Source organism: Rhinatrema bivittatum, chromosome 5, assembly GCF_901001135.1.
Source record: "Rhinatrema bivittatum chromosome 5, aRhiBiv1.1, whole genome shotgun sequence".
NCBI lineage: Eukaryota > Metazoa > Chordata > Amphibia > Gymnophiona > Rhinatrematidae > Rhinatrema > Rhinatrema bivittatum.
The window spans coordinates 292,127,618-292,153,604 of record NC_042619.1 but is presented as its reverse complement, the minus strand read 5'-3'; the positions used below and the strand labels follow the sequence as shown (position 1 = coordinate 292,153,604).

The 25,987-nt window shown below is 42.5% G+C and overlaps 1 protein-coding gene across 6 annotated transcripts in view; it reads right to left on the bottom strand.

The window, feature by feature from the left end:
• Positions 1 to 10,683: 10,683 nt before the first annotated feature.
• ENTPD4 (ectonucleoside triphosphate diphosphohydrolase 4) overlaps positions 10,684 to 25,987 on the bottom strand; it is a 67,035-nt gene continuing 51,731 nt past the window's right edge. For 5 of the 6 annotated variants that reach the window (XM_029604122.1, XM_029604121.1, XM_029604125.1 and 2 more), the window contains 2 exons: positions 19,145 to 19,306; positions 10,684 to 16,926 (listed from right to left, as the gene is read on the bottom strand). In XM_029604122.1, coding sequence (XP_029459982.1) covers positions 16,698 to 16,926; positions 19,145 to 19,306 — 391 coding nt within the window. In that variant the 3' untranslated portion in view covers positions 10,684 to 16,697. The remainder of the gene's footprint in view (positions 16,927 to 19,144; positions 19,307 to 25,987) is intronic. The other variant, XR_003857084.1, reaches the window with a different exon arrangement.

Here is a 25,987-nt window from a genome sequence, read left to right as displayed (position 1 = left end):
CAGAGCTTAACTGTGCATCGAATGAAAAAGTATTTCTCTGATTTATTTTAAATGTGCTACTTGCTAACTTCAAGGAGTGTCCCCCTAGTCCTTATATTATTCAAAAAAGTAAATAACCAATTCACATTAACCTGTTCAAGTCCTTTCATGGTTTTGTAGACCTCTATCATATCCCCCCTCAGCTGTCTCTTCTCCAAGCTGAACAACCCTAACTTCCTTAGCCTTTTCCTCATAGGGGAGCCGTTCCATGCCCCGTATCATTTTGCTCATCCTTCTCTGTACTTTCTCTAGAGTTTATGAACCCTCGCCTTTCCTCCTTTACCTTTTCAGCTTCTTCTTTAGGAAATCATAGCGGCCTCTTTTCCCTCTTTCCTTTATATACTTTGCTAACATAAAGGTTAGTTGCCCTTATATCTCTTTTTAGTTTTGTCCACTGCATTTCTGCTTCCCCTAGATTTTTTCATTCAGCTGACTCCTTGAGGCACTCCCCCATTTTAACAAAGTTAGTTTTCCTGAAGTCTAGGACCCTCACCTTTGAATGAACTTTCATCTCCTGAGCTTTAGTACTGAACCTCAGCATACAGTGACCACTGGATCCCAGATGATCGTCCACTACAACATCAGATACACTGTCCCCATTGGTAAGCACCAGGTCCAGGCTCACTCCCTCTCATGTGGGTTCCATTAACAGTTGAAAGAACAGTTCTCCCTACAGTGAGTCCAGGATCTCCCTGCTTCTAGAAGATACTGCAGTTGGGATGTCCCAATCAACATCTGGCAGATTGAAATCTCCTAGCAATATTACCTCCCTCTTTCATAGCAATTTTGTGAATATCCTAAGAACATAAGAACATAAGAAAAATGCCAAACTGGGTCAGACCAAGTGTCCATCAAGCCCAGCATCCTGTTTCCAACAGTGGCCAATCCAGGCCATAAGAACCTGGCAAGTACCCAAAAACTAAGTCTATTCCATGTAACCATTGCTAATGGCAGTGGCTATTCTCTAAGTGAACTTAATAGCAGGTAATGGACTTCTCCTCCAAGAACTTATCCAATCCTTTTTTAAACACAGCTATACTAACTGCACGAACCACATTCTCTGGCAACAAATTCCAGAGTTTAATTGTGCGTTGAGTAAAAAAGAACTTTCTCCGATTAGTTTTAAATGTGCCCCATGCTAACTTCATGGAGTGCCCCCTATTCTTTCTACTATCCGAAAGAGTAAATAACCGATTCACATCTACCCGTTCTAGTCCTCTCATGACCTCCAATAAATCTCTATCCATTTCTTCTGTTTGTGATTAGGTCAGTATATTAAACCAATATAAATAGATGTTTCATTCCCTCTGTCCAGATTAACCCACGGTACCTTCTCCTTACCTCATAATCTCTGCAATTCTGTTGCTTTAATATTATTTTTTATATATAGTACCTCCTCCCTTCCTTCCTGAACAGATTATAACCTGGTTTAACTATATCCCATTCATGTCTCTGTGACAGCCACTACATCCACGTCAGCTTCTTCTATGACTGCCTCTAAATCCGGAACTTTATTTCCATACTATGAGCATTAGTGTATGTAGCTTTCCAGATGTTGTCCTTTTTTCCTCCATTTTTATACAAGTATTAATGTTTGACTTACCTTAGGGTTTTGTTCATCCATCCCTGATGATCCTAGTTTAAAGCTCTCCTAAGTAGATTTGCCAGCCTTTGTTGGAAGACACAGTGCCCTTTCTTTGACAGTTGGACCCCATCTCTGCTCAGCAATTCTTGCATCATTGCACGGTTTAGAAAGCTGAAACCCTCTTGTCCACACACCATCTAAGCAGCCATTTATTCATCTTACTAAATGAAGACAAGCATTTTACTTTTAGTAAAAAGGAAGGCACCATATGAAACCAAAAAAAGGTTCTCTACAAGAGAATGCCTGCAACTCTGAAATCCTCCTAGCAGAACAAGTAGTTATTAGAAAAAACTGTCTTCAAAGTAAGTAGCTTCAATGACATTTCTAATAGGCTCAAACCGCAAACCTTCCATGAAAGACAACACATATTCAGATCCCAAAAAGGAACGGGATCCCTTGCCAGAGGCCTAACATCCTTGACTCCTGTCAGGCAACGTGAAACATCTGGATGGAATGCCAATTACCTCCCAAACACTCAACCTTAGCGTATGCAATATCTGCCATTTGAACCTTTAGAGAATTAAGAGCTAATCCCTTAGCCAGATCTTCCTGTAAGAAATCCAAATGAAAGGCATAGTTGTGCTCCTGGGAATTAATTGCCTATTGAAGCACCATTGCTCAAAACTCTCCAAATCCTCACATATGCTAAGGAAATAGATTACTTTCTAACCTTTAAAAGAGTATTCACCACTCCCTGATAATAACCTTTTTTGATTAAGCAAGACCTCTCAAGGGTCAGATCATAAAACAAAACCAAATCTTCGTGAAGAAAGTGATCCTGTGAGAGCAGATTTCTGTTCTGAGGGAGCCTCAACAGCTCCCTGTCCAATAATGTGATAAGATCTGCATACCAAGGGCATTTTGGCCAATCCAAAGTCACTAAAATTACAAGCTCTGGATGTCCTGAAATCCTTTGAAGAACTCTCCCTGCCAAGGACCATGGAGAAAATGCATACAGAACCACATCTGTTGACCAATCCTGAATTTAGGCATCCAGGCCGTATGGCATTATTTTCTTCTTTCTACTGAAAAGCCACTGTATCTTCACATTTCTGTTGGTCACCTTCAGCTCTATCAGAGGATATCCCCATCTGTCTCCTTCCTGATCGAATACTGCCTAAGATAATCGACTATTCCTCGAAATCCTAAACATTGAGACTGTCAAAGTCTGCTTGAACATTCTCCACTCCTGCTATGTGTGACATAGAAATTATCTTTAGATTTCTTTTTGCCCACTGAAGCAATAAATCCATTTCTTCTGACACCTGAGACCTTTTGGTGCCCCCCTTGATGATTCACATAGACTACTGCTGTGGCATTGCCAGACAAGATCCTAACTGCCTGACTTCTGAGAAGGGATGCAAAGTGCAGAAGAGCCAACCGAATCACCCTGGTTTCCAAATAATTGATGGATCATATCACTTCTTCTTCTTCTGACCATACTCCCTGAGCAACTTGTCCTAGACAGTGAACTCCCCAACCCATGCTGGGGACTCGAGATCTATTCCCATTTCCAGATTATTGGAATTCAACCACCATTGCGAACTCTGGTATTGGAAATCACACCAAGTAATTCTATGACTGAGGATCCCAAATGTTCAACAATGCTTTCTAAAGGGGGTCTCACAGTTGCCCTTGCCCAGAGAACTAGATCCAACCCTGCCACCATGGGACCCAAAAGTTGTAGATAACTCAATACCAGATTCCTGAATGACAGCAGTGAAAGAACCTGCTGCTGCTGCAATTTCTGAATTCTTTGCTCCGTGAAATGGACACAACTTATCTTCATGTCATACAGAGCGCCCAGATATTCCAGGGACTGAGAAGACAGCAAGTCACATTCCTGTAAAAACATAACCACCCTCTTGGTGGCCAACACACTTTCTTGCTCCAACTTTGCTCACATTAGCCAGTTGTCTAGGTAAGGGTGAACCAATATTTCTTCCCTTCATAGTGCTGCTGCCCCCACCTTCACCTTTGAAAAGGTCCTTGGGGCAGTGGCCAGCCAAAAGGCAGAGTTTGAAACTGAAAATGTCTTCCTAGCACTGGAAAACAAACAATACCTCTTTATCGGAACATGCAGATAAGCCTCCGTGAGATCCAAAGAGGTCAGAACTTCCCCTGTGTCATTGCCACTATGACAGACTTTAACATTTCCTTTATGAAATGCAAAAACCTCAGTAACTTGTTGACTTGTTTCAGATCCAGAATGGGCCGAAAGGAACCTTCCTTCTGGGGAACCACAAAGTAAATTGAATTCCGTCTCCAACCCTTATGCAAAGAAGCTGATCGAGCATTGTTCTTACCTTCTCCCTTTTTGAGGAAGAGCAATAAGGGGAAACAATAAAAGCATCTAAAATAGAATGGGAGAACTCAATTCTGTATAAGACCCACTGATCTGAGGTAATTTGGACCCTTCTCTGATAAAACTTTGATAGGCAGCCACCTATCTTTTGAATCGTAGACTGGGTCCCCAAACCTTCATTGGGAGTTAGACAAGGATCCTGCCCTTCCTGAGAATCCATCCTTAATCACCTCTTTTGGATGAGTGAGAGGGCTGAAACCTACTAAATGGTCGATGTCTCTGCCAGAAGATCTTCCTTGCTTTAACCTCCTGGTATCACAAAAACTATTATGAGCCTGAACAGCACACGATGCTCACTGTCTTCCAGAGGCCTCTGCATTTTGAAATCTCCCCAAACCTTGGTCGTCTTCTGCAGATAACAGACTTCCCTTAAAGGGAAGCCTTGTCTGAGAAACGGAGTCCACTGCCCAGTTTTGGAACCATAGCAGCCTTCTAGCTGCCACTATGGAAGCCACATATCTTGCGCAGCTATGCACCAAATCAGAGGAAGCATCAGCCAAATATGCTGCTCCCATTTCAAAATGGAAAGTTTCTTCCATGACCAGTTTCCAAGATCTCTTCTTGGATGCATTGCGACAAACAAGCCATACCTTGCTACAATACAGCCGCAAGCAGCTACCTAAAGCGCCATACTGGAGGCTTCAAAGGCTGAGTTAACACAGCCTATCCTTCTATCCTGTGCATCCTTAACGGCAGCACCTCCTTCCACTGGATTAGTAATCTGCTTGGCAACAAAACAAACCAAAGCAGCCACCATTGGAAATCTAAGTTTCTCTCTCTCTTGAGCTACCAAGGGATTCAGTTTGGCCAAAATTTGCTTCTGGAGAGAGACTCGTTCCAGATCAATCAAATACTTTACTGCCTTATGCATGGGAAAGGATTTGGAAGGCTAACACTGAACATAATAGGGGCTTCAGCAGAGCTGGAAGCCTCCTCTTTCTTATCTTCCACAATGTTTAAAGTCCACAAAGACTGAGAAATTAAAAAAGACGTTTTCTTCTTTGTGAAAGGGACACACCATGGAAGTGCAGTCCTCTCCCTCAGAAGGGAATTAGGCCTCACTGCACCTCATGGAAATGTAAATCATCCAGGTGGGAGTATTCAGACCTGGATGAATTGTCATCTCCTCCTCTATCTTCTTCTTTTCCTGCTTGTTCCTCCTGCAACTCCCCAGTGGGGGCAGGAATTACTGGAGTGGATCCTGGGACTGAACTCTGTCCCATTCAAAAGGCTTGGAGAAAACACTTTTATAAATGCTTTAGAAATCGAGGCCTAGGCTAAGAAGGCAGCATACAAAACGGAGGGGGAAGGAACTGCACCCTTAAAAGTTGCTGACAAGGACTGTTCTACTGCAGCCAAAGCAAATGCTTGGTCCCATGGGACAGAGAGGGAGGCCTCCAGCTCCTTTTCACTCAGCTGCGCTCCAAAGATGGCCACAGCTCCCACCATGGCAGGTAGCCCACGGGCAGGCACAGACTACACGGCTGGCCCTGCTGATGCGTCCCCTTCGCCTGGAACCTCCAAATCGTTGCTCTGCTCCGCTCCAAACTTATCCAGCAAGTCTTTGCTGCTCCCGATTGCAGCTTCCTCACAGCGCGGCTTTATTCCTGCACTCTGCAGAGAAAAATGTGCCTCCCCTGCACAGTGTTTCAGTCACAGAAACCTCCTGCCATGGCTGGGAATAACCAGGAAACAAATACCACTCAACTGTCCTTGTCCTAACCTGCTTGTGTTTTCTTCTTCGTGGCTCTTTGCCTTTTTTTTTTTTTTTTTTTTTAAATTTAACTTTATTAACATACCAAGGAAAAAATAAAGATTCCCTTTAAAAAAAAAACCAAACAAACAGAAAAGGAAAGTCTCAAACAAACAGGCCAATGCATAAAGGTGCATTGAGCCAAACGCACCTTTCTGCCCTCACTTCAATGCGCATTTTCTGTGCACAAAATTTACTGCCTATGCAACAAGGAGTTTTGCAGGCAGAAAATGCGCATTTCTAAGCGGGAGTACTGCTTAGTGCCCTCCCATGGAAATCCCATGCATTAAGCAGTACTTCCCAATGCAGGGAGACTGCATCTGGCCTTTTTAACCCGGAAAATTAACTCCCGGTCAGAGCTGGAGTTAAGTTTCCAGTGTTACTACTCTGGCACTTGAAAACCCTACAGAAGGTGAAATAATGTCTTTAAAAAGTTTTTAAATGTCCACAGAAAAGTCATTGCTAGTATTTATCTGGCTAAGTGACAGCAGCTGCTGTCACTTATGGCAGTCAGGATGCCTCCTCCCTCCTTCCTGAGTTAAAATGGACCTGTTCCCAATGCATATTTTACGATCAACACTTTTTTTTTTAAACTCCCAATGCATTTGCATTTCATTAACTTACTGTATTGGGAGTTTAAAAAAAATGCAATCTGTGCATTAAAAATGTGCTCTAAAAGCCAGCATAGCATGCAGGTTCTTAGCATGCAGATTATTGCATTAACCTGTATGAGGAAAGGGGTGGGGGAGGGAAGGCTAAGTATAGTCCTAGGACCAACCCTATCCAGAAGGAAAAAAAAAAAGTGGAAACCCCCTGGTTTAGGCAATGCTCAACTAAGGGAGGGAATACTAGCCTTTCACCTCAGGTGCTGCCCTAAAATAAATCCCTGCCTAACCAGGCTTTATTCCACAGCACAGGATGCTTGCCTGCCATCTGCTGGAGACAGAGAATAATGGCAGGCTGAGGTCAGCATGGCTGCTAAGGGATAATATCAGCATCTGATCTCTGTCTCCATCTGCTGGTCTGTGGGCATAATACATTCATCTGGACTGGTCTGGTTGAAGAGGAAACATTTTAAGCAACCTAAGCCTTTCCTTATAGAGTTTGCATCATAGGCTTTGTATCATTTTAGTAGCCCTTTTCTGAACTCTTGGTCCTCACAATGTCCCCACGATGGTATGGCCTCCAGAACTGAACACATTATGCAAGGTGGGTGCCTTACCAGTGAGCTATACTATACGGAAGCAATATTACCTCCTTTTGTTTTTTTGCCAAAACCTCTGCTTATGCAACTGAGTACAGCATTAGCTTTCCTAGTTTCTTTCTTTGTATTGATTGGCTCCCTTCAGGTCATCTGAAGGGACTTGGATTCTGTTACTTGCCTTTCCAAACATAAGCCCAGTAGGTATTTTCCTGCCTCAGAGAAATTACAATCTACATTGGTGTCTGGGACAATGAAGGGCGAAGTGATGTGCTCAAGGTCACATCAGTAGGAGAGGCAGGATTTGAATCCTAACTTCTCTTGTCTAACCACCAGGCTATACTCCTTTTTGTTTGACATTTTCCAGTTCTTGACCTTCAGATTTTTTAGTCTGATTTTGATTGTGTTCCTTAGGAGATATTCGTTACACTGTCAGACTCTAACCCCTTCATTCAGCCCCTTTCACCATTATGAACAGAAGTCATGGCTATGCTCTCTTCAGAATCCCATGCAGGTAATTACACAGATATGTGTAAAGCATGAACACAGCATGGAGAGGTGACAAGCAGATTTTCATCCGAGCCCCCTGCAGGCATGCCCCCACACACAAAAGCATGAATAGAGAGGAGACAGCTAAAGGATAGATCAATAGAGTCCCTTGCAGACTTTACACTGATACACCGGTATATTATCGGATTCATTATAAAACAGTATGCATTATCCATAATATCATTTATGGAGAGAGTACAGAATGGCTGACTACATCCATGCGACTGCACGCTCCTCAAAAAAACTTGAGATCGGCTAACAAAGGACTTTTGACAGTTCAGACTATCAAATCTGCAAAGCTTTCTCAAGTAACATATAATATCAATCGCAGGGACGCTGCCCACTCAACTGAGATTACAAGCAGACAAAAAGAAATTTAAGGCGGAACTGAAAACATGGTTGTTTAAATATGCCTACATGGAGGCTGAGCTGTAGTAACTTAAGGGCTAATTCTGTTTTTTTAGTTAATTAATATTAATTTTAGTATATCATCTGTGGTTTTTAGGCATTCTTAATATTTGTTTTTATTGAATCCTAGTTTAGTTTGGTATTTTAAATATTTTTACTATGTATTTTTAACAGCTAATTTATATTTTCTATCCTTTATCTTTTAGTTTTATTAGCTCTCTTTTATGAATTTATTTTATTTTCCTTTAATTTAATTGTACACCGTTGTGAAGGCCTTGCTGATGTAACGGTATAGAAAAACAAACTATAAACACATACACCATGGACTGCGGAAGGACAGACCTTTATCAGAAATCCATGTGGGCATCACATTGAGACAAGTAAAGCACAAAAAGCTAAAGAAACAACTTAAGGAGGTTAAAAATTAGGTGGTATGACCATAACAAAACCTGCACAGATTTATTACAGAAGAGGGTAATTTTATAACTCCCCCCATAGCAGTAAAGACTATTGGGTAGATTTTAAAAGCCCTGCGCGTGTAAAACCAGCCGGATTTATGCACGCAGGGAACTTGCGCGCCGGCGCGCCTATGTTGCATAGGCCGCCGGCACGCTCAAAGCCTCGGGACGGGCGTAAGTGCCGGGGCTTTGCTTGGGGGGGCATGTCGGGGACAATGCAGCATCTGGGGGTGGGGCCGTGGGTGTGGTGCCATTCCAGGGACATGGCGGAGGCCTCCAAACCAGCACTTAGGCCGGGGAATGGCGCGCCGGCAGCCTGCCAGCGCGGGCAGGCATAACTTTCTTAACAAAGGTAGGGGAGGGATTTAGTTAGGGCTGGGGGGGTGGGTTAGGAGGGGAAGGGAGGGTAATATGGGGAGGGGCCGGAAAAAAGTTCCCTCCGAGGCTGCTCCGATTTCATAGCGGCCTCGGAGGGAACAGAGGCAGGCTGCTCGGCTCGGCACGCGCAGGTTGCACAATTGTGCATCCCCCTGCGCATGCCGACGCTAGATTTTATAACATGTGCACGGCAGCGCACGCATGTTATAAAATCGGGCATAGATTTGTTCGTACCGGGTTGCGCGAACAAATCTACGCCCGCGCATAACTTTAAAAATCTACCCCTGTGTGTACAGCATGCAGACTTTACCAAGGATTCTCAAAGCGAACCTATGTGCATAAGTTTTCTTTGTAAATGTGCAGGTAAGTGGCCAGGTACACGCAGAGATTCATGCGCATATAGTTACACCTCCTCCTCAGAGAACATAAATTGTCTACCTATACTTCCACACTAAGGAGTGAATTTTCAAACTTGTGCAGATAAAAATGAGCATATATGCGCACAAGTAGCATCTACTGGCACAAATGCCATTTTATAAACTTCAAACATACGCGCAGCTTTTTGCTTTCATACACAATCGCGTGTAAAAGGTGCTGTCTGGAGCATTCAGGGATGGGGCGGAAATTGCTATTTTAAAAAACATGTAATTTTACACCCACTAATTATCTTAAGTAATATTAAACGCGTTTATTGTGTACTAATGGCCAGGTGGGAGATCTGTGTGATTCGAGTGGGGTTCAGGGTGAAGAGGGTCTCGATGATCTGGAGGACTGGGCAAACTGGTGGAGTAATTGGTAAAACTGGTCATTTCACTTATGCACGCAGGCTTAAAATACATCAATCAGCGTAAGTCCCACTTTATCTTTGTGCGTAAAATATCTGTGTGTATACTTTTAAGATAGGTAGGAAAAGTATGGGCTTTTACAGGTGAATTTTAAAAGCCCTGTGCGGCCTCAATTAGGGGATGTGTGAATATGACGGGCTGGCATGCACCGAGCAGATATTATAAACCACCCGGATATGTGCACACATGCCGCTAGACGCACAAATGAAAAGTTTCCAAAAAGGGGCATAGGTGTTGATCTGGATGGGGTGTGGGTGTGTCGGGGCATGGCCAAGAGATGAGCGCATAAATACTTATACGCACTGGTGCGCGCTGGGGTCCCTTGCCACGTAACGATCAGTGGGGTTTTAAGGGTGGGGTCTAACAGAGGGAAGGGCGGCTATTAAACTAGGGGGATTTGGAAGTCCTATCCCTTAACTGGGAACAAACTGGTAAAGCGGGCAATGGCGTCAGCACGCAGGGCTTTTAAAAATCCCACTTACATGGTAGAAGCGAGATTTGCGTACCCAGGCGCTTCCACTTAAAACTGGGCGCACACGTGGGCATGGCCAGGCTATTGTATAACATGCGTGCATATACACATGCATGTTATAAAATGGCCACCTCCCCGGGCACGGGCCGATGAGCATGCGCATGCTCTGAAAGTTACTGTCCCTATGCACTGCAGGTATTTGCATAGAAGCATACATGGGGCAGGGTATTTTGTGGTATCCGTGGGTTATAAAATATTATGGTAAAGCTACCTGCAACCACATACACACACCTACCGGTATATGCTGCCGCCTGCAGTTGTTTGAACTTTATCCTTATACTTTTTAAAATTGAAACACAGGGAAATATTTTTCATAGGATTATGTGAGTAAATGTAACATACTATTGTAGCAATTTTCAAAAGTCCATTTCTGTGTTTAAACTAGCTAAAACTAGATTATCTGACTTAGCCACCACCTATAACAATGTTACTGGGACAAAGCAAAACTTCGTCTGAACCCAAAGGGACGTGAAGGTTGTACATGGAAGAAAATGACAGCTACAAGCAGTATATCAGAGATTTCTTTATTTTTATGTTCTCAAATGATTTACATAGACTTCCATGGCTTGTTACAGTGCAAACCTGTGAGTTTCAGGAAACAAAAACACATCTATTTGTGCCTGAAACAGCTGTGGAGGCATTCAACACCCCCTGAGAAGGAAAAAAAGCAACCAGATGGACCAAACATTTTTGCCAATGGTCAAAAAATTAGGAGAATCTCATCAAATACAGCAGCCCAAATGAAATTTGTCCACTTTAGGTAGATACATATGTAAATTCCTATATGCATTCCAACATCCCCCTTGTCTTATCTGACCTCATCTCTTTTTCCTACCACTGCCCACCCATTTCTGGCCCCAGATCACCCAAAACCTGTTACAGTTATGGCTTCAACTAGTAGGCCATTTCAGTCCTTGCCATTTTCATCTTTGCTTTTTAGAAGATCAGTACTTAAGCCAACATCCAGGCCCCTTCCATATTAAAACTCAGCTTCCATCTTTTCACTTTATACATTTTTAATCCATTTCATTCTCTGAAAAAACCCCCCAAAAAAACCAAACCAAGCACTCTTGTAAGCTGGAAAGTAATTCTCTGATTAAAACGAGTTGAATATTACCTAATGCCTACACATATACCATAGGGACACTTGTTACTTGCCATTTTGTCACAGATTTCACTTTAGAAAATGGCTGATAAAACTCAAGCGTTTTGATTAGTGAGATGACATGCCACTCACTGCCCAATAAGTCTGCTTTTACAGGGCTTCCACGACACTGCAACATGCTCAATCCCAACTGAGTTTTATAGGAAAAAAAGGTTAGGTTTCTATTCCTTATTTTTCAATGCAGGTAAGCTGTTTTATGATCTCAGGGCATTTCACATGTAAGGTGACAAAGAGCACACTCTACACAGGATTCCCACAATGCACCCGGCACACTCATCAGAATAATGCACTCTCTCTCAAAGGTCCTTTACTGCCAAGTCCCACTATATCCTGTGATATTATCCTGTTGAAAACTACCAAATGTTGCATCACTGAGCAGATGGCACTGAATCACAGCGAGAATCCTCCCCAATCACATGGCTGTTATCAGAGCTTGCTTTTCTGCACTGCAAATTACTGTGAAACATCCAGCAGTAGACCCCTCCAATATGTACTTTCTAAAAGTACAGTTCAAAATATAATTTTACAACCATTAGGTGGAATTAAGTATTAAAAAAAACCATATTAAGCAGTAAAAAAGTAAAATGATTATAATGTATTTTAAATATTCTTAAGATGCATGTTTGTATTTCTTCTTAGCTTTCGGCTACTGTGGGACCTGCAGATGGGTTTGATTAGACAGTAGATCGTGACCATCCAGTTGAGGATGTTGAGTTACAGACTGGTCAGTAAAGAAGCAGTACTAGGGTCTTCAAAGCATCAAACTTACTTGTTGCTTTCTCTTTGGTCTGGGTTCCTACCCTGGTAAATAGGCTTAAAGTGTGCTTACCTTCAATTACAGGGCCACACCCAGTGTGTTACCTCTTCCCTATACATATATTCCATATGTTATTGTTTGCCCCATCAGCGGTGACGAAGCTTTCAAAAACTAACTTACCATTACTCAAATGTCATGTTGCCTTGAGTTACCAATGAAAAGGCATGAGCTAAAAATAAAGAATGGGATCTTAAGTATTTTAACTGGTAACTGAATTGGTAAAATACTTTGATAGTAGCACTGCTTGAAAAAAAAATAGTTTAAAGGCTCTTACTTGTAGATCAAAGGAGGTGGAGGCAGGGGGAGAAGTTAAAAAAAAACATAGCAAGGCAAGTCATACTGTATTTGTCACTTTTTTTATTTAAAGCTTTCTCTCCCCTTAGAACATGAAAACTGAAAAAAATGTTACCAGGATTTTTCTTTTTTTTTTTTTTAAAGGTCCCCTGGAATCTATGCCACCAGCAGTTAAGGCATTTTATTTATCTGCCTAATTCGGGGGGAATTCCTGCAACAGGCCACCTTAATCTTACTGCTTTTTATTTTTGCAAGGCTCAATTACAAATTTCAACTGGGACTATTCTGGTGACAGTTTTTGCATTTGAACCAGACAAGAATTGGCCCTTGAAGACGTTTTTTTCAAGGCCAAACTGAACACGGTCTTGGGTCATAAAACCGCAATGTCTCCTGATGTATCTAGGCGGGAGCTGAAAGCAGGAGGTGGCCACCTTGGGAGTGTACTTTGTGTTAAGGTTTCTCTGTAAATCTGAAATAAAATTAGAAGGTAAGAAAGATATATTTTATGATCCTGATCAGTTGAATCTTTTCTGACAGACCAGGGTTAGAACCAACAATGCAAGACATCCATAGAGGTATTTTCAGCTTTTAGAAATAGTCTACATTGTTTTTTCTCTTTTGTGATTAAGGTCCGTCCCCCCCAAATGATAGAAAATGGTTTTCCTGCAGAAACCATTATGTTTTTGAAATCTGATGAAATTATGAATAAAATAATAATTTAAAAAAAAAAACAACATAAGGAAAAAAGGGGCTTGGATGCATGGTAGGGTTTTCCTGCACTCTTCTGCTCAGTGTCACTCTTACCGCCAGGTCTGCTTAATCCCATTTTCCATAGACAAAGCTACCCTGTAATTCTGCACACACCTACTTTCACCACTCCCCTGTAAACAAAAGTTTCAAATAGTTCATATGAGATAGCCATAACATAATCGTAGTCAGGTCTGGAGGGAGCACTAGCTGTAAGTAACTAGAAGGCTCACTCAATCTCTCTTTTTAAGAGATCCCGCAAACAAACTGAATTCTGTGCCCCTGCAAGTGTTTCTCTGCTGATAAAAGCCATCGGGGAAATCTGAACCTGTGAGCGCTTTGAGACTTCCAGCTCCCACATCCACACTTAATCCTTGGTTAAATTCCCACTTTAGCACAGAAAATGGGATCAAAGCTCAGGAAGTGTTCCTTCTGTAGCTGATACCAACAATCCATTAGTTAAGGCAATCCCACTGCTAGTGTTCAATGGCATCAGCTGCAGAAAGACGCTTTTACTCCAGGCCCACTGTGCAGAACTGAGTGTATATGAAGATGTTTACCACTCTGGAGCTGGAAAGCCATGCATAGGTGAAATGGCAGATGTTTTAAGACGGCTCTCTCATGGATTTATTGTATGTGCGTTCCCAGCTCCCCAGCCCTCCCTTTGCACTGGGTTAAGGCTTCCTCCTTCCCCAGCTTGACCTTCCCTACGGTTTAAAGGGGCTTTGAACCTCAATGGTCCCAATGTAGCTCACTAATTTTTACCCTATGTTCTACCAAATGTTTTAAGCGTTAAACGTAATGCACACATGAGCATTACCGAAAGAGTGTGTTAACACAGCTAAGTAAATAGGCTCCTTTTCCTCCCAAACAGTGAAATTCAAGGCCACCAATATAGTTCTATAATAAATACATCTCAAATTACAGCCTAATGACTGATTATCATGGGAGCCTAATGCCAGTTCAACAGTGCAGTCTGCTTGGTGCAAATGGAGATGAGATTTCAAATGCAACAATCCTATTGTCTAAGCTGAAATGAAACAGTAGGATAATGTCACTTAGAGGCACACACTAGACAGTGGCTGTGAAAATATTTTAGTTATATTTTCAGAGATTGTTCTTTGAGCACATTTTTTTTCTTTTTGACTACTGCTAAAGGTCAACTGTATACTAGATGACAAACACGATTTTGCACTATTTCATGTCTCTCCCAATACAGGCAAATTTGCAAGACATGTGTCCTGCCTGCATTCTGCATGCCATGCTCTGCTTTTAATATCATTCTGTGCAGGATCATTAATGCTTCTGTGGTTTGGACAAATGTTACAGAACACAGGTGAGCACTTAAAGGTGAATTTTAAAAGCCCAATGCGCACATTAAGAGGTGAATGGATATGTTGGGCTCACGTGCACTGGGGAGATTTTAAAAGCCGCCCAAGTACACATGTAAATGCTGCAGGGTACACATCTGGGAAGTTCTCAAAAAGGGTGGGGCGTGAAGCTGAGATGTGCACACAAATACTTACGCGATTCGGTGCGCAGCAAGACCCCCCGCCACATAATTTTGCTTCTGCTATGGATGCCATGTAAGTTTTAAAATGAAGATAAATTGGCAGATCTGCAGGGTTTTAAGGGCTGGGAATAACTGGAGGGAGTGGCGGCTATTAAACCAGGAGGGGTTTGGAAGAGCTCTCTCAACTCGAACTGGGGACGAACTGGTAAAGTGGAAATGGGCACTGGCATGCGCCATTTTTAAAATCCTCCGAGTTACACAGTAGAAGCAGTATCTGCACACACGCGTGTGCATGGCCAAGCTATTTTATAACATGCGCATGGGTTGATGAATGTGTGCACATGTGCGCCCGCGTGCTGGTTTGAAAGTTACTGTCTTAGCGGATTAGGTCACCATCTATGCCTTTGACATTTCCTGTACTGCTATGTGCTCACACATGGAGATCATATCAGGGGACAAAGCAGGGACTGGAAGCAGTTTCGTACCTTGTTCCTCATTGAGCTTTTTAATCAAAGGTGAAAGCCTGTACCCGCTTGACAATAAGTGAGTAGGCACAGTGAGCGATGTCTCTTATAACCTAGAAAACATCAAACACTGAAGAAAAAGTGGCTTAGGTACGTAGTCCACCCATCCAGTTAATGCAGGAAGATCTCTTATGGCATAAGAGGCATCCCTCTCAAGCACAACATGTAAAATATACCGCAGTCACACACAAGGGTCTATGGAATTTTCTAAAAAAGTGTCAGCTTCCAAAGGGTTAACTTGTCACGTGCACACAATCTCCAGCAGGAAAGGCCTCAGTGTGATTTTACAAAAGGATTACATAGATGCCACTTTCAGTGTCTAGCTTCAAGTAAAACTATGTCTTAAATAAAGTATAAATTAACATTTATTTTTAAAAAAGAAAAAAAAAAAAGACAAAAACTTAGTAAACCTAGAAGAGAGCAAAGCAACTTCATGTGGGGCTCTGGTAGCAATAAAACAAAAAGAACAAAAACAAAACAAAACAAAAAAACAAACACTTTGCAGCCTGGGAGGTGTTCAAATTCTTCCAAGTATGGTTCCCGAGGGTTTCTCACTAGCTGTGAAACAAAAATGAGTAATCAGTTTAAAGGAATCCTTTCTTTACCTGCACAGAACAGTAGCTGCAGACACATCTGTGGGTTTCTAGTCACCACAGCGTAAATGAAGTGATCAGTTTAACTGATATTTTGTTTATTTATTCTTTAAGGGTGATCTGCATATGCATTGCTCTTCGTCAAGTACTCCAATATATATATATATATATATTTATTTTTTTTTTTAACATACAATTCTAAAAAGTAAATGGAATTGAATTTTTGTTTTCTCTACCCCTTTGGTAGCCATTGGGTACTCATCTACGGATACAACCTCTACCCCCTGCCCTTTTGTAAATGTTAATTAACATTCACTTATTACAGTAATTAACTGAGGCATGTACAGATCACCTTTAAAAACGCTCAGCATTCAACCGTGGCATCTACATTTCCTCTCCTTCACGTCAAACTAATAAATAAGAGAATCATCTTACATTTTAAAATGCCACTTTGCTACAGATTTATAAAGAGAAAAATCCCCTTCTGCTAGAGCCTGCCCTATACAGACTTGTCCTGGGGCAGGCTAAATCTCTCCTGCCTCCACAGAATAAAAGCGGACAACAGATTTACATTTTCAGTCTTTCCAATACTGCTGCTGGCCTTCCTTCTGTTCCCTGTTCTCTTCTGTTTTCCAGTTTTCTTGACATCGAGCCTCCTGTTTCTAACCTGAAAGTGCATCTGCTTTTCTTTAAATTAACATCACAAAGGAATTTCTTTTTTTTTTCTTTTTGGCAAAAACTCTAAAACCAGGTCATGCCTCTCTCCTTTCCTGACATGGTTCTTCCTGAAGTCCTGCAGGCAACAAAGGAGAAGCCCCTGAGGCAAAAATGGCTTTTTAAAGGTCCGTTTTACGCAAGCCCTTCCGGTATCTCACAAGGCACCTGGGAGCTTGGGAGGTGCAAGGCCCTGTTCCAGCCAGAGCACAGCTGAGGAAGTGTTCCGCTGCATTCTGTGATGAATTCTGCGCAGCCTCAGCAGGTAAAGCAGGATGGACAGCAGGACAACCAGAAAGCAGGCAGAAAACAGGTAGTGAGTGTAGACAAAAGAGAAGCCTCTCCAGTGGGAATGGTTGCCTCGGAAGTTTTCTTGCTGAATGGCTCTGCAGGAAATTCATTTAACAAACACAGTGTCAGTTCAGCAGACAGGATTATTGTTGCAATATGTTTTACTGCATTTTTCGTTATCTACCACGAAATATCTTCAGTTACCGCAAGATACAGCGGTGAAAATAACTTTGGGTGCAAGAAATATGATCCTATTACTCTCCTGCTGGAAGCATTGTGCTGGCTTTCTCCTCTGTGAAGATTAAAATGTTTGGCTTTTAAGGCTATTCTCTGTGAAAAGACTTGTCTGGCAACATTTCCTTTACCCTTCTAACCCTGTTTGACTGCTGATATTGTCTCAGGCTACACTTTGGAGGGGAGTGTCTCCAGCAGAAATTAAGCTGGAACAGGCAAAATACTTCTGCAGATCAGGCTCCTATGCTCTGCAATGCATAACCGTTAGATATACTTCTCCAGGCAAATTATTTTAAGTTTAGAAAACAAGTTAAGGCCTGGCTATTATGACAGGGAGTTTAGGCAATGTAGGCTGAGCTCTTACTACTAAATGCACTTAAAGGTGTTACATAATTCTGTGCTTTTTGATACTCTTGGGTAGTTAAATATTTTATGATTTCATTATTGAGGTCAGGGTTATTTACTGATTGTCTTATCGGGGGGTTGTGTAGTTTGTTAATCTTGTTATTGTAAGATGTATGCATTTTGTTTTTATGCCATTTTTTTTTCTACGATCCATTTCGTCATGTATCTGATATGGTGGACCCCTGACCTTGAAAACTTATGCCTCAATAAAACTGTTAGTCCATAAGATGCCAACAGCCTCTGTGTTTTTTGCACTTGGTGCATCTATTGGTCTATCCTGTGGTCTACAGCTGCTTGGCCTAGTCATCAGATGACAGGGTCTGGCAGCGATGTTGAAATAGCCCTCACCAGTTGTAGCAGGAGATGGTTAAGCAGACACTGCTCTTAGAACCGTGCCTAGTGGGCAGTCCAAGAGTAGCACTGAAAGTACCTTTTAAGAGTGCTGTAACTTACATTTAGCAATGAGCAGCCACTGCAATATGGAATGGGACGAGAGACAGAAATGTACCACTGATGATGCTTTGGTAAGAGCAGGATGGCAGTGAGTAAAAGCCTTATAGGAGAGCACAAACAGATTAGATGTGTTTTTGTTTTTAAACAACCTGTGCTATCCTGGGAGTCTTCACTGCAACATGTTTCTCCTTCCCTGGAACATATGCTCGGAACAGCAAAGCTCACAGAGTTTCAAAATGGATCAAAATGTTTAGGAGACAATAATTAAATTACTTGCACTAGTGCAAAGAGGCGTGATACTATTTACCCATGGGGTTTGCACCAATAATCAAAGCAAAACTACCTGTGGGGTTTGCCAAGACCATGAGTTTAACTATCTGAATATACCGTATTTTTCGCTCCATCAGACGCACCTGACCATAAGACACACCTAGGATTTAGAGCAGGAAAATTAAAAAAAATAATAATAATGGTGGGCTAAATTGGCTCTGTTCCCGGGCATCTGTGCATCTTATGGAGCAAATTAGGGGAGGGCATAAAATGGTTTTTTTTGTCCCCATTTTGTTTTCGGGTCTGGGGAGGGCCATTTCTGTCTACTCCCCGGATCAGAAAACTTTTATCATTTTCTTTCTTGGAAAAAAAAAAAAAACCAAACAAACCCCATCCCAACCCTTTAAATTTAACTACAAACCCCCACCCTTCTGACCCTCCCAAGACTTACCAACAGTCCCTGGTGGTCCAGCGGGGGTCCTGGAGCGATCTCCTGCACTTGGGCCGTCGGTTGCCAATATTCAAAATAGCACAGATAGCCTTTGCCTTTACTATGTCACAGGGGCTACCGGTGCCATTGGTCGGCCCCTGTCACATGGTAGGAGCACAAGATGGCGCCAGTAGCCCCTGTGACATAGTAAGGGCAAAGGCTATTGGCGCCATTTTGAATACCAGCAGCCGACAGCCCAAGTGCAGGAGATCGCTCCAGGACCCCCCGCTGGACCACCAGGGACTTTTGGCAGGTCTTTTGGGGGGGGGGGGGGGGGGGGTCAGGAGGGTGGGGAGTTGTAGTTAGTTTTTTTTTTAATTTTATTTTTTATATTCGCTCCATAAGACGCACAGACATTTTCCCCACTTTTGGGGGAAAAAAAGTGCATCTTATGGCGCGAAAAAACGGTAACTGAAGACTCTAATGTACAATGGCTGCCAGAGAAAATAAAATGTCCATACCGTAAAGGTAAAAATCGCGTTCTGTAAAGGATTGCTCCTAATGTCCACTGCACCTCCTTGTCATACACTTGGAGAGCAGTTTTTAAATTGTGGTAATTCACAGGAAACGAGAAGCCAGTGTGAAAAACTTCATACATCCAGGCGGACTTAAAGCACTGATATCTAGAGGAAATGAAAAAAATGTGCAAAGGGTTAAAATATGCACACTGGATTCACAAACAAACCTTTGGCCATGAAAGTGGTTTTCTGCATGCCTTTCACCATAGTTTATAATAGCTTTATATTTAATTTTCTAATGTCAGCTTAATTAAAATCTGAGAACTAATGACTTCAAAAGGGCAAAATATCATAAAGCAATAGGTTCTGTTTCATGTGAAAACTGTACCAAAAACTGACAATACAGAATAGGAAAAATAAAGCTGACGACACCAGTAAACTCCTTACTGATCAGCACTGACTCTCTGCAGGGCCAGGAAGAAGGTCCTCTCTGCCCACCTCCTCTGGAGCTTGAGAAGCTGAGTGAAAGAATGGCCTCTCTAGACCTGTTGTACCTCCTTGGCCAACCAGAAGTGATGTCAGGGGCAGCAGAGAGTCACTTGTCTCCAGAACAGACTTGCCCCATAATCTCATCCCTCAGTCCCCAACCCACCCCACAACACTGGGCAACAATGAAAGTGTTCCTGACCCAAAAAGGTCCTACTCTGTAGTATCTTGATGTGCTGAACACGAATATGACCATGAAAAGTTTTTATTGGCTCTCGTTTTGAAGATATTTAATATAGTTCACTTTCTATGTTTAGTCGTGTAAATTTATCCAGTAGGACTGTAAATAAGCCTAGAATGATGTAATATTGCATCATATTGCATAATACCATCATGCACACATCATCCAGAGTTTATTACATCATTTTCTGTTGCAATGCAGCTCTACTGCCATGCTGCTGCTGAGTAAGCTGACGTCAGCAGTGTACTATATGAAGCCCAGTCAGAAAGGGTGAGCATTTGAAATATTCATGCTGGCTGACTACTGCTGGACACTCCGCAGAGATGCTCCCGAACAGGTGTACAAGAGACAAGCAAAGAAATCTAAGCCGTAGTCTATGACTTCATTTTTCAAACGGTATTAACCGTAGGTCTCCTACTATTGGCATACAATTCAAGATGTAATTACATTATTGCATATTACAAAAAAACTAGAGCCAATTTTGCATTTTCACAGTCACATTCGTGTTTAGCACATGGAAATGTATAAGAATTGACTAATTTTATTTCCATAATATGACTTTTGTGAAAATGTGTTGCCCAGTGTTGTCTTTCCTTCACCCACACATACAGACTTGTGTCCCCAGTTTGCAGGCTGCTTCTCCCCTACCTCCTGTCCTTTTACAGCCCAGTCAGCAGGCAATCAGGGCAAGTGGTCTGCTCCTGCTGCCACTGGCTCTTCCCTCTCCCATGTTAGTCAGATCAGCAGTTTAACCAAAGGGGGAGAGGAAACAGTGAAAGCAGGAACAGATTAGGTGTGATGGATCTGCTGGTCCGCTCTTCTGCTGACTGGGCTGCACAGAGCCTCACCTCTCATCTTCTTGGCTCCAGTGGAGGGTGGCAAGCACTTCATCATCCAGCATGGAGCACAAGAGGGGAGAAGCAGCAGTGGAAGGGGCATTCTAAGGATGACTGGGGCTCTGGGTGACTGCCCTAGTTCACCCCCATACCCCCCGGAATGGCCCTGATGCTGATGGTAATAAACATTTCATTTCCACAACCCTATCCCCTCCAGAAGCTTATTAAGAGTTTTTTCCATTATGTGAAGAGTGAGGAATCCACAATCAGCTACAGCCAAACCAGACTGAGTCATAAATCCAAGGAGGTCAGTGATTTCAAGGGGCCTGAAGAAAGGCAGCCAAACACTATCTGGCTTTTTCCTCCTGCTCTGGCCAGGGATCTTGCAGGTCTTGAATGTCTTGGACTCATAACTCAGTCCGGTTTGAGTATTTTTTTGATTCAGTTCAATGTGCTCAAGCATGGCCGACTCTTTTTGCTTGCATCCTATTTGCTCTGTAGGATCCACAGAAGAGCCTGGCACCTGCTGCCAACATTTGAAGACCATAGCAGGGCTTCTGCAGGCAAGACTGGCTCTGTTCTAGATCCCTCTTCCACTATGTGCCCATTTCTACATATTTGGTTCTTTTCCTGGTTTTCTTTTTTTTTTTGGACTGGTCATTCTTTGGTAGATTAAACAATATATACATAGCAGTAACTGTACAAAAATGAGTCCAAACCTTTGTTACTTAGTGAGCTACACGAACTGAAAGAAGTTTCCATCTGCTTTTAATCAGAACACTTAAATATTAACTCGATTATAGTTTGTCCTCTTTAAAAAAATTCCATTGTCTGAGATTATTCTCATAATTTTGTCCCTGCCAATCAAAGGCTCCAAATTCTACATAAAGGATAAAAAGAGTGCAGTTACTTATATATCGCCCCCCCTTCCCTTTCTTTCTCTCTCCATCTTCCTTTCCCCCGCCCTCCACCCCAGTACACACGCACCGCATGCCTGGAAAGTTCTAGAGCAGTGGTCCCCCAACCCTGTCCTGGGGACCCCCCCAGCCAGTCGGGTTTTCAGGATATCCACAATGAATATGCATGAGAGAACATTTGCATGCACTGCCTCCATAACATGCACATTTCCTCTCATGCATATTCATTGTGGATATCCTGAAAACCCGACTGGCTGGGGGGGGTCCCCAGGACAGGGTTGGGGGACCACTGCTCTAGAGAATGTGTGCCTCCCAAGGGCTGGGGACATATCCTCGAAGACGCGTCAGCAGCACTGCTTTTTTTGGCTAGCAGAGGCTGCCATGGAAGCAATGGCCATCTTTCCTTCCCCTCTTACAGTGTGCACAGGCCCAACTAACCTGAATGAACCTGAACTTCCTTGCAAGCCCCAGATTTGAATGCCTTTTGAGCTGCTCCTGGCAGGCATTTTTACATTCTGCTAAGGGCAATGTGAAGAGTTTAACAGAAAGATCAGAAGAAACCAAATGGGAGTGCTTAGGTAAAACCTCTTGACTATAATGTGGATGCCACCTTGCTACTTACATAGAAATAAATATCAGCGAACGTGTTGAGGGCAACTAGTTTCATCAGGTTGGTGCCCGAGCAATTACATGCTAATCTCTGGCCCCATCAGATATACCAGGAAACATTAATGCCCTGCTCAGGCTCACTACTAGATTTATCCTCCCCTTCTTCTCCTATTCCTCTCTTGTAGCCCCTGTTTTTGTCCCTATCCTCCCCTGGGCTGGGTGCTCCCATGTCTTTCTCAGACACCCTCTCCCTCTTTACAAAATTTAACCAAAAACGGCTGTGCGCCACTACCACTCAGTGTGAAAGAGAGGGCAAAGGAAGGGGCACTGGCACAGCAACTCCTGCACAAGGGAGGCCTCCTCCTCTCCCAAAGCACTGTGCAAGCACTACTGTTCCATCTCCCCAAGACCCGAGAACCTGGGAAACCTTCTGGAGACCTGACAAATCCCAGGAAATGCTAAAGTTTGTTTTTTAAAATATATTTATTGACAATGAAAGCTGAAACAATTACGTATGGAGTTTCTCATGACTGAAGGAAAACATTCTTTAGTATTAAAGTATCTATAACAGGGGTGGGCAAACTACGGCCCCCGCGACCCCAAATCCAGCCCGATGGTTTTCTCCTCATCAATTTGCCTCATAAGATCCAGCCCACCAACACCTTTGATGTCATCAACAATGACTTAAGAAACCAAAATCCAATGCACTGAAATATTAACCTTTATAGAGGGATCCAAAATGTGATATCAAAAATTGCCATAAACAAATCACCTCATTAAATCGTATGTACTTGCAATTAGTAATTCAAATAAATGGTTAAAGATCTCGATTGAGTAACTTAATAATTTAAATATGTAAAAAAAAAATTTTCAAAAATAAATGTTTTTTAGCTGGAGAGGAAAGTTTCATACTTTGTTAATTTACCCCACATTGGGTAATTTATATATTTGTAATCATGAACATAACAGGTCTTAAATCCTGCTTCAACCGAAGCTAAATGATGATGCTGTACTGTCCAAATCTCCTCAAGAGGCCATGTTGCTCCAAGGTATTGGCTGTACAACGATGAGTCCGATTGTTTGAAGGAATTTATATCCCCTGAGGAAAGATCAGTTAGGATCTGAAACGCGGCCACGTTGGGAGCTTGAACGGCTATACAGATAAGTCGGTGCCAGCTTTTTTTTTAAGAGAAGCGCAGTTAACATGTTTGAACAGTACAGCATCATAATTTAGCTTCAGTTGAAGCAGGATTTAAGACCTATTATATTGACATGGCAGACTATCTTTGAATTTTTTTAATTCACTAATTACACGAAAAATATTCACATAAAAACGGCTGGCTGGTTGAGGTTATGTTCATGATTACAAATATATAAATAAACCCGATGTAGGGTAAATTAACAAAAGTATGAAACTTTCCTCTCCAGCTAAAAAATTTATTTTTGAAAATTTTTTTTTTTACATATTTAAATTATTGAGTTACTCAATCGAGATCTTTAACCATTTATTTGAATTACTAATTGCAGGTACTACTTTCAGATTTCTGTATACAGCCCCGAATGCTGTTAACATATCTTCGACCCTATATCCAGCTGCAAATCTGCTTCTCAAAGTTCCAACCATTTGGCTAAATGATCAGTTGAAGGAGTTGGGACCCAGATACTAATCTTATTGAACCTCAGGGAAGCCTCTAAAAAGGTTTCCTCATCTTCAGAAAGAGTGACTTGTGAGAAATCACTACTGCAAACCTTCAAATAATGACATGCCTGCAGATATCCATAAACACTCCTACAACTGCTGAAAGGAATATAACAATTCAATACTAGGTCAATCAGCTGCCCCAAACACCACAGTCCATTCTTCCTCCAGTTATGAAATACAGAAGAAACCAGACCACCAGGAAAATCTTTATTCCCCACAAGAAGCAATAACGGGGAAACAGTAATACTCTTATGCATCCACGCTCGTCATCATTTCCATGTCTTCCATAGAGCATTAAACCAAAAATTAGTAAAGTGTAATGCATATACCACATGCTTCGGGTAGTGTAAGAGGTTGACTAATTTGTAAGGTTGTGTCCACTCCTTCATTAACCATTCTATATCATGTTTATTATACCCTGAAGCATATTCTTGAATGTAGTGGAATAGGCAAGCAACATTATAGATACACTGGCCTGGTAGCACCAACCCTCCCTGTCCCTTATCACCACTTAATATAGCCACTCTGAGCCTAGCCCTTTTATTACACCAAATAAAACCTAAGATCGTTGATTTAAATTTCTTAATATCTAACTCCTTCATCCAAATAAGCAATATCTGCAAACAGTATAACATCTTAGGTAAGATCACTATCTTAACCACTGCATATCTACCCATTAACGAAAGTGCATCCATCTACTAAGCGACGCCTTCAGCTTTCCTAGTATAGTAATAACATTCAGATAGTAATGATCTTGTACTGACTGAGCCAACCATATACACAAACACTGACTAGAAGTTGTTGCCAGTTTCAAAGGGAACACCCTCCCCCCCCAAATTATCTGGCAAGCCTGAGTCTAAGGGAAAATCCTCTGACTTCTTATAATTTATTGTTAGCCCTGAAAAGTATCCAACCAACTGCATGCTCTCCATAATAAATTTGAAGACTCTCCTTGGGATTGCCGAGAAACAACATGTCGTCAGCAAACAAAATGAGTTTGATGTGTTTGTTCTGAATTTTCAGTCATTGGAATGCCTCAAAAGATCTCAATTTTATTGCTAAAGGCTCTAATGTCAGAATGTACAGCAGTGGTGACAAGGGGCACCCTTGACTAGTTCTCCTAGCCAGATGAAAAACTTCTGATAATCATTAATCATGCGATGCCGCCAACAGGGCAAGATGCTATTTGGGCCAGTTCATGAGGAGCTCTGCCTCCGAGGCAACTCTTGGTCCCCCCCTTGGATGGTTGATGTAGGCTTCCGTTGTTGCATTGTCAGACAAGACTTGCACTGCCCAGTTGTGGACGAGAGGCAGAAAGTTCTGTAATGCCAAATGTACCACTCTTGTTTCCAGGCGATTGATGGACCAGCGTGCCTCCTTACAGGGACTACCGACCCTGGACCAAATGAGATTGGCACACAGCTCCACAGCCGGAGAGGCTGGCATCTGTGGTCAGTATCACCCATTTAGGAACCTCGAGGCCCACCAAGCGGCTCAAGTGTCTTGGGACAAGCCACCAGCCAAGACTGGACCTGGCAGACTCCTATGAATGGTAAGGGAATCTGAAATTCTTTTGACATCGGGTCCCAACAGGAGAGTAACACTCTCTGTAAAGGCCTCATATGAGCAAACACCCACGGGACTAACTCCAGAGTGGATGCCATGGAGCTAAGGACTTGCAAATAGTTCCAGACCTTGGGAATATGTACGGACATGAGGTGATGAACTTGTTGCATCAATTTGATGATCCGCTCCTCCTGGAGACTTTGCCCACTCGGGTGTCAAACTGCATTCCCAAGAAGACCAGGACCTGAGAAGGTAAAAGGTGACTCTTGGCCTGATTGACGATCCAGCCTAGGGACTTCAGAAGGCGCAAGACTTTGTTGACTGCCAACTCGCAGAGTTCTTTCGACTTTGCCCGAATGAACCAGTCATCCAGGTATGGGTGAACCAGAACTCCCTTCCGTTGGAGAGCTGCCACCACCACTACTACTATCACCTTGGTGAAAGTTCGACGAGCCATAGCAAGACCAAATGGGAGGGCACAGAACTGGA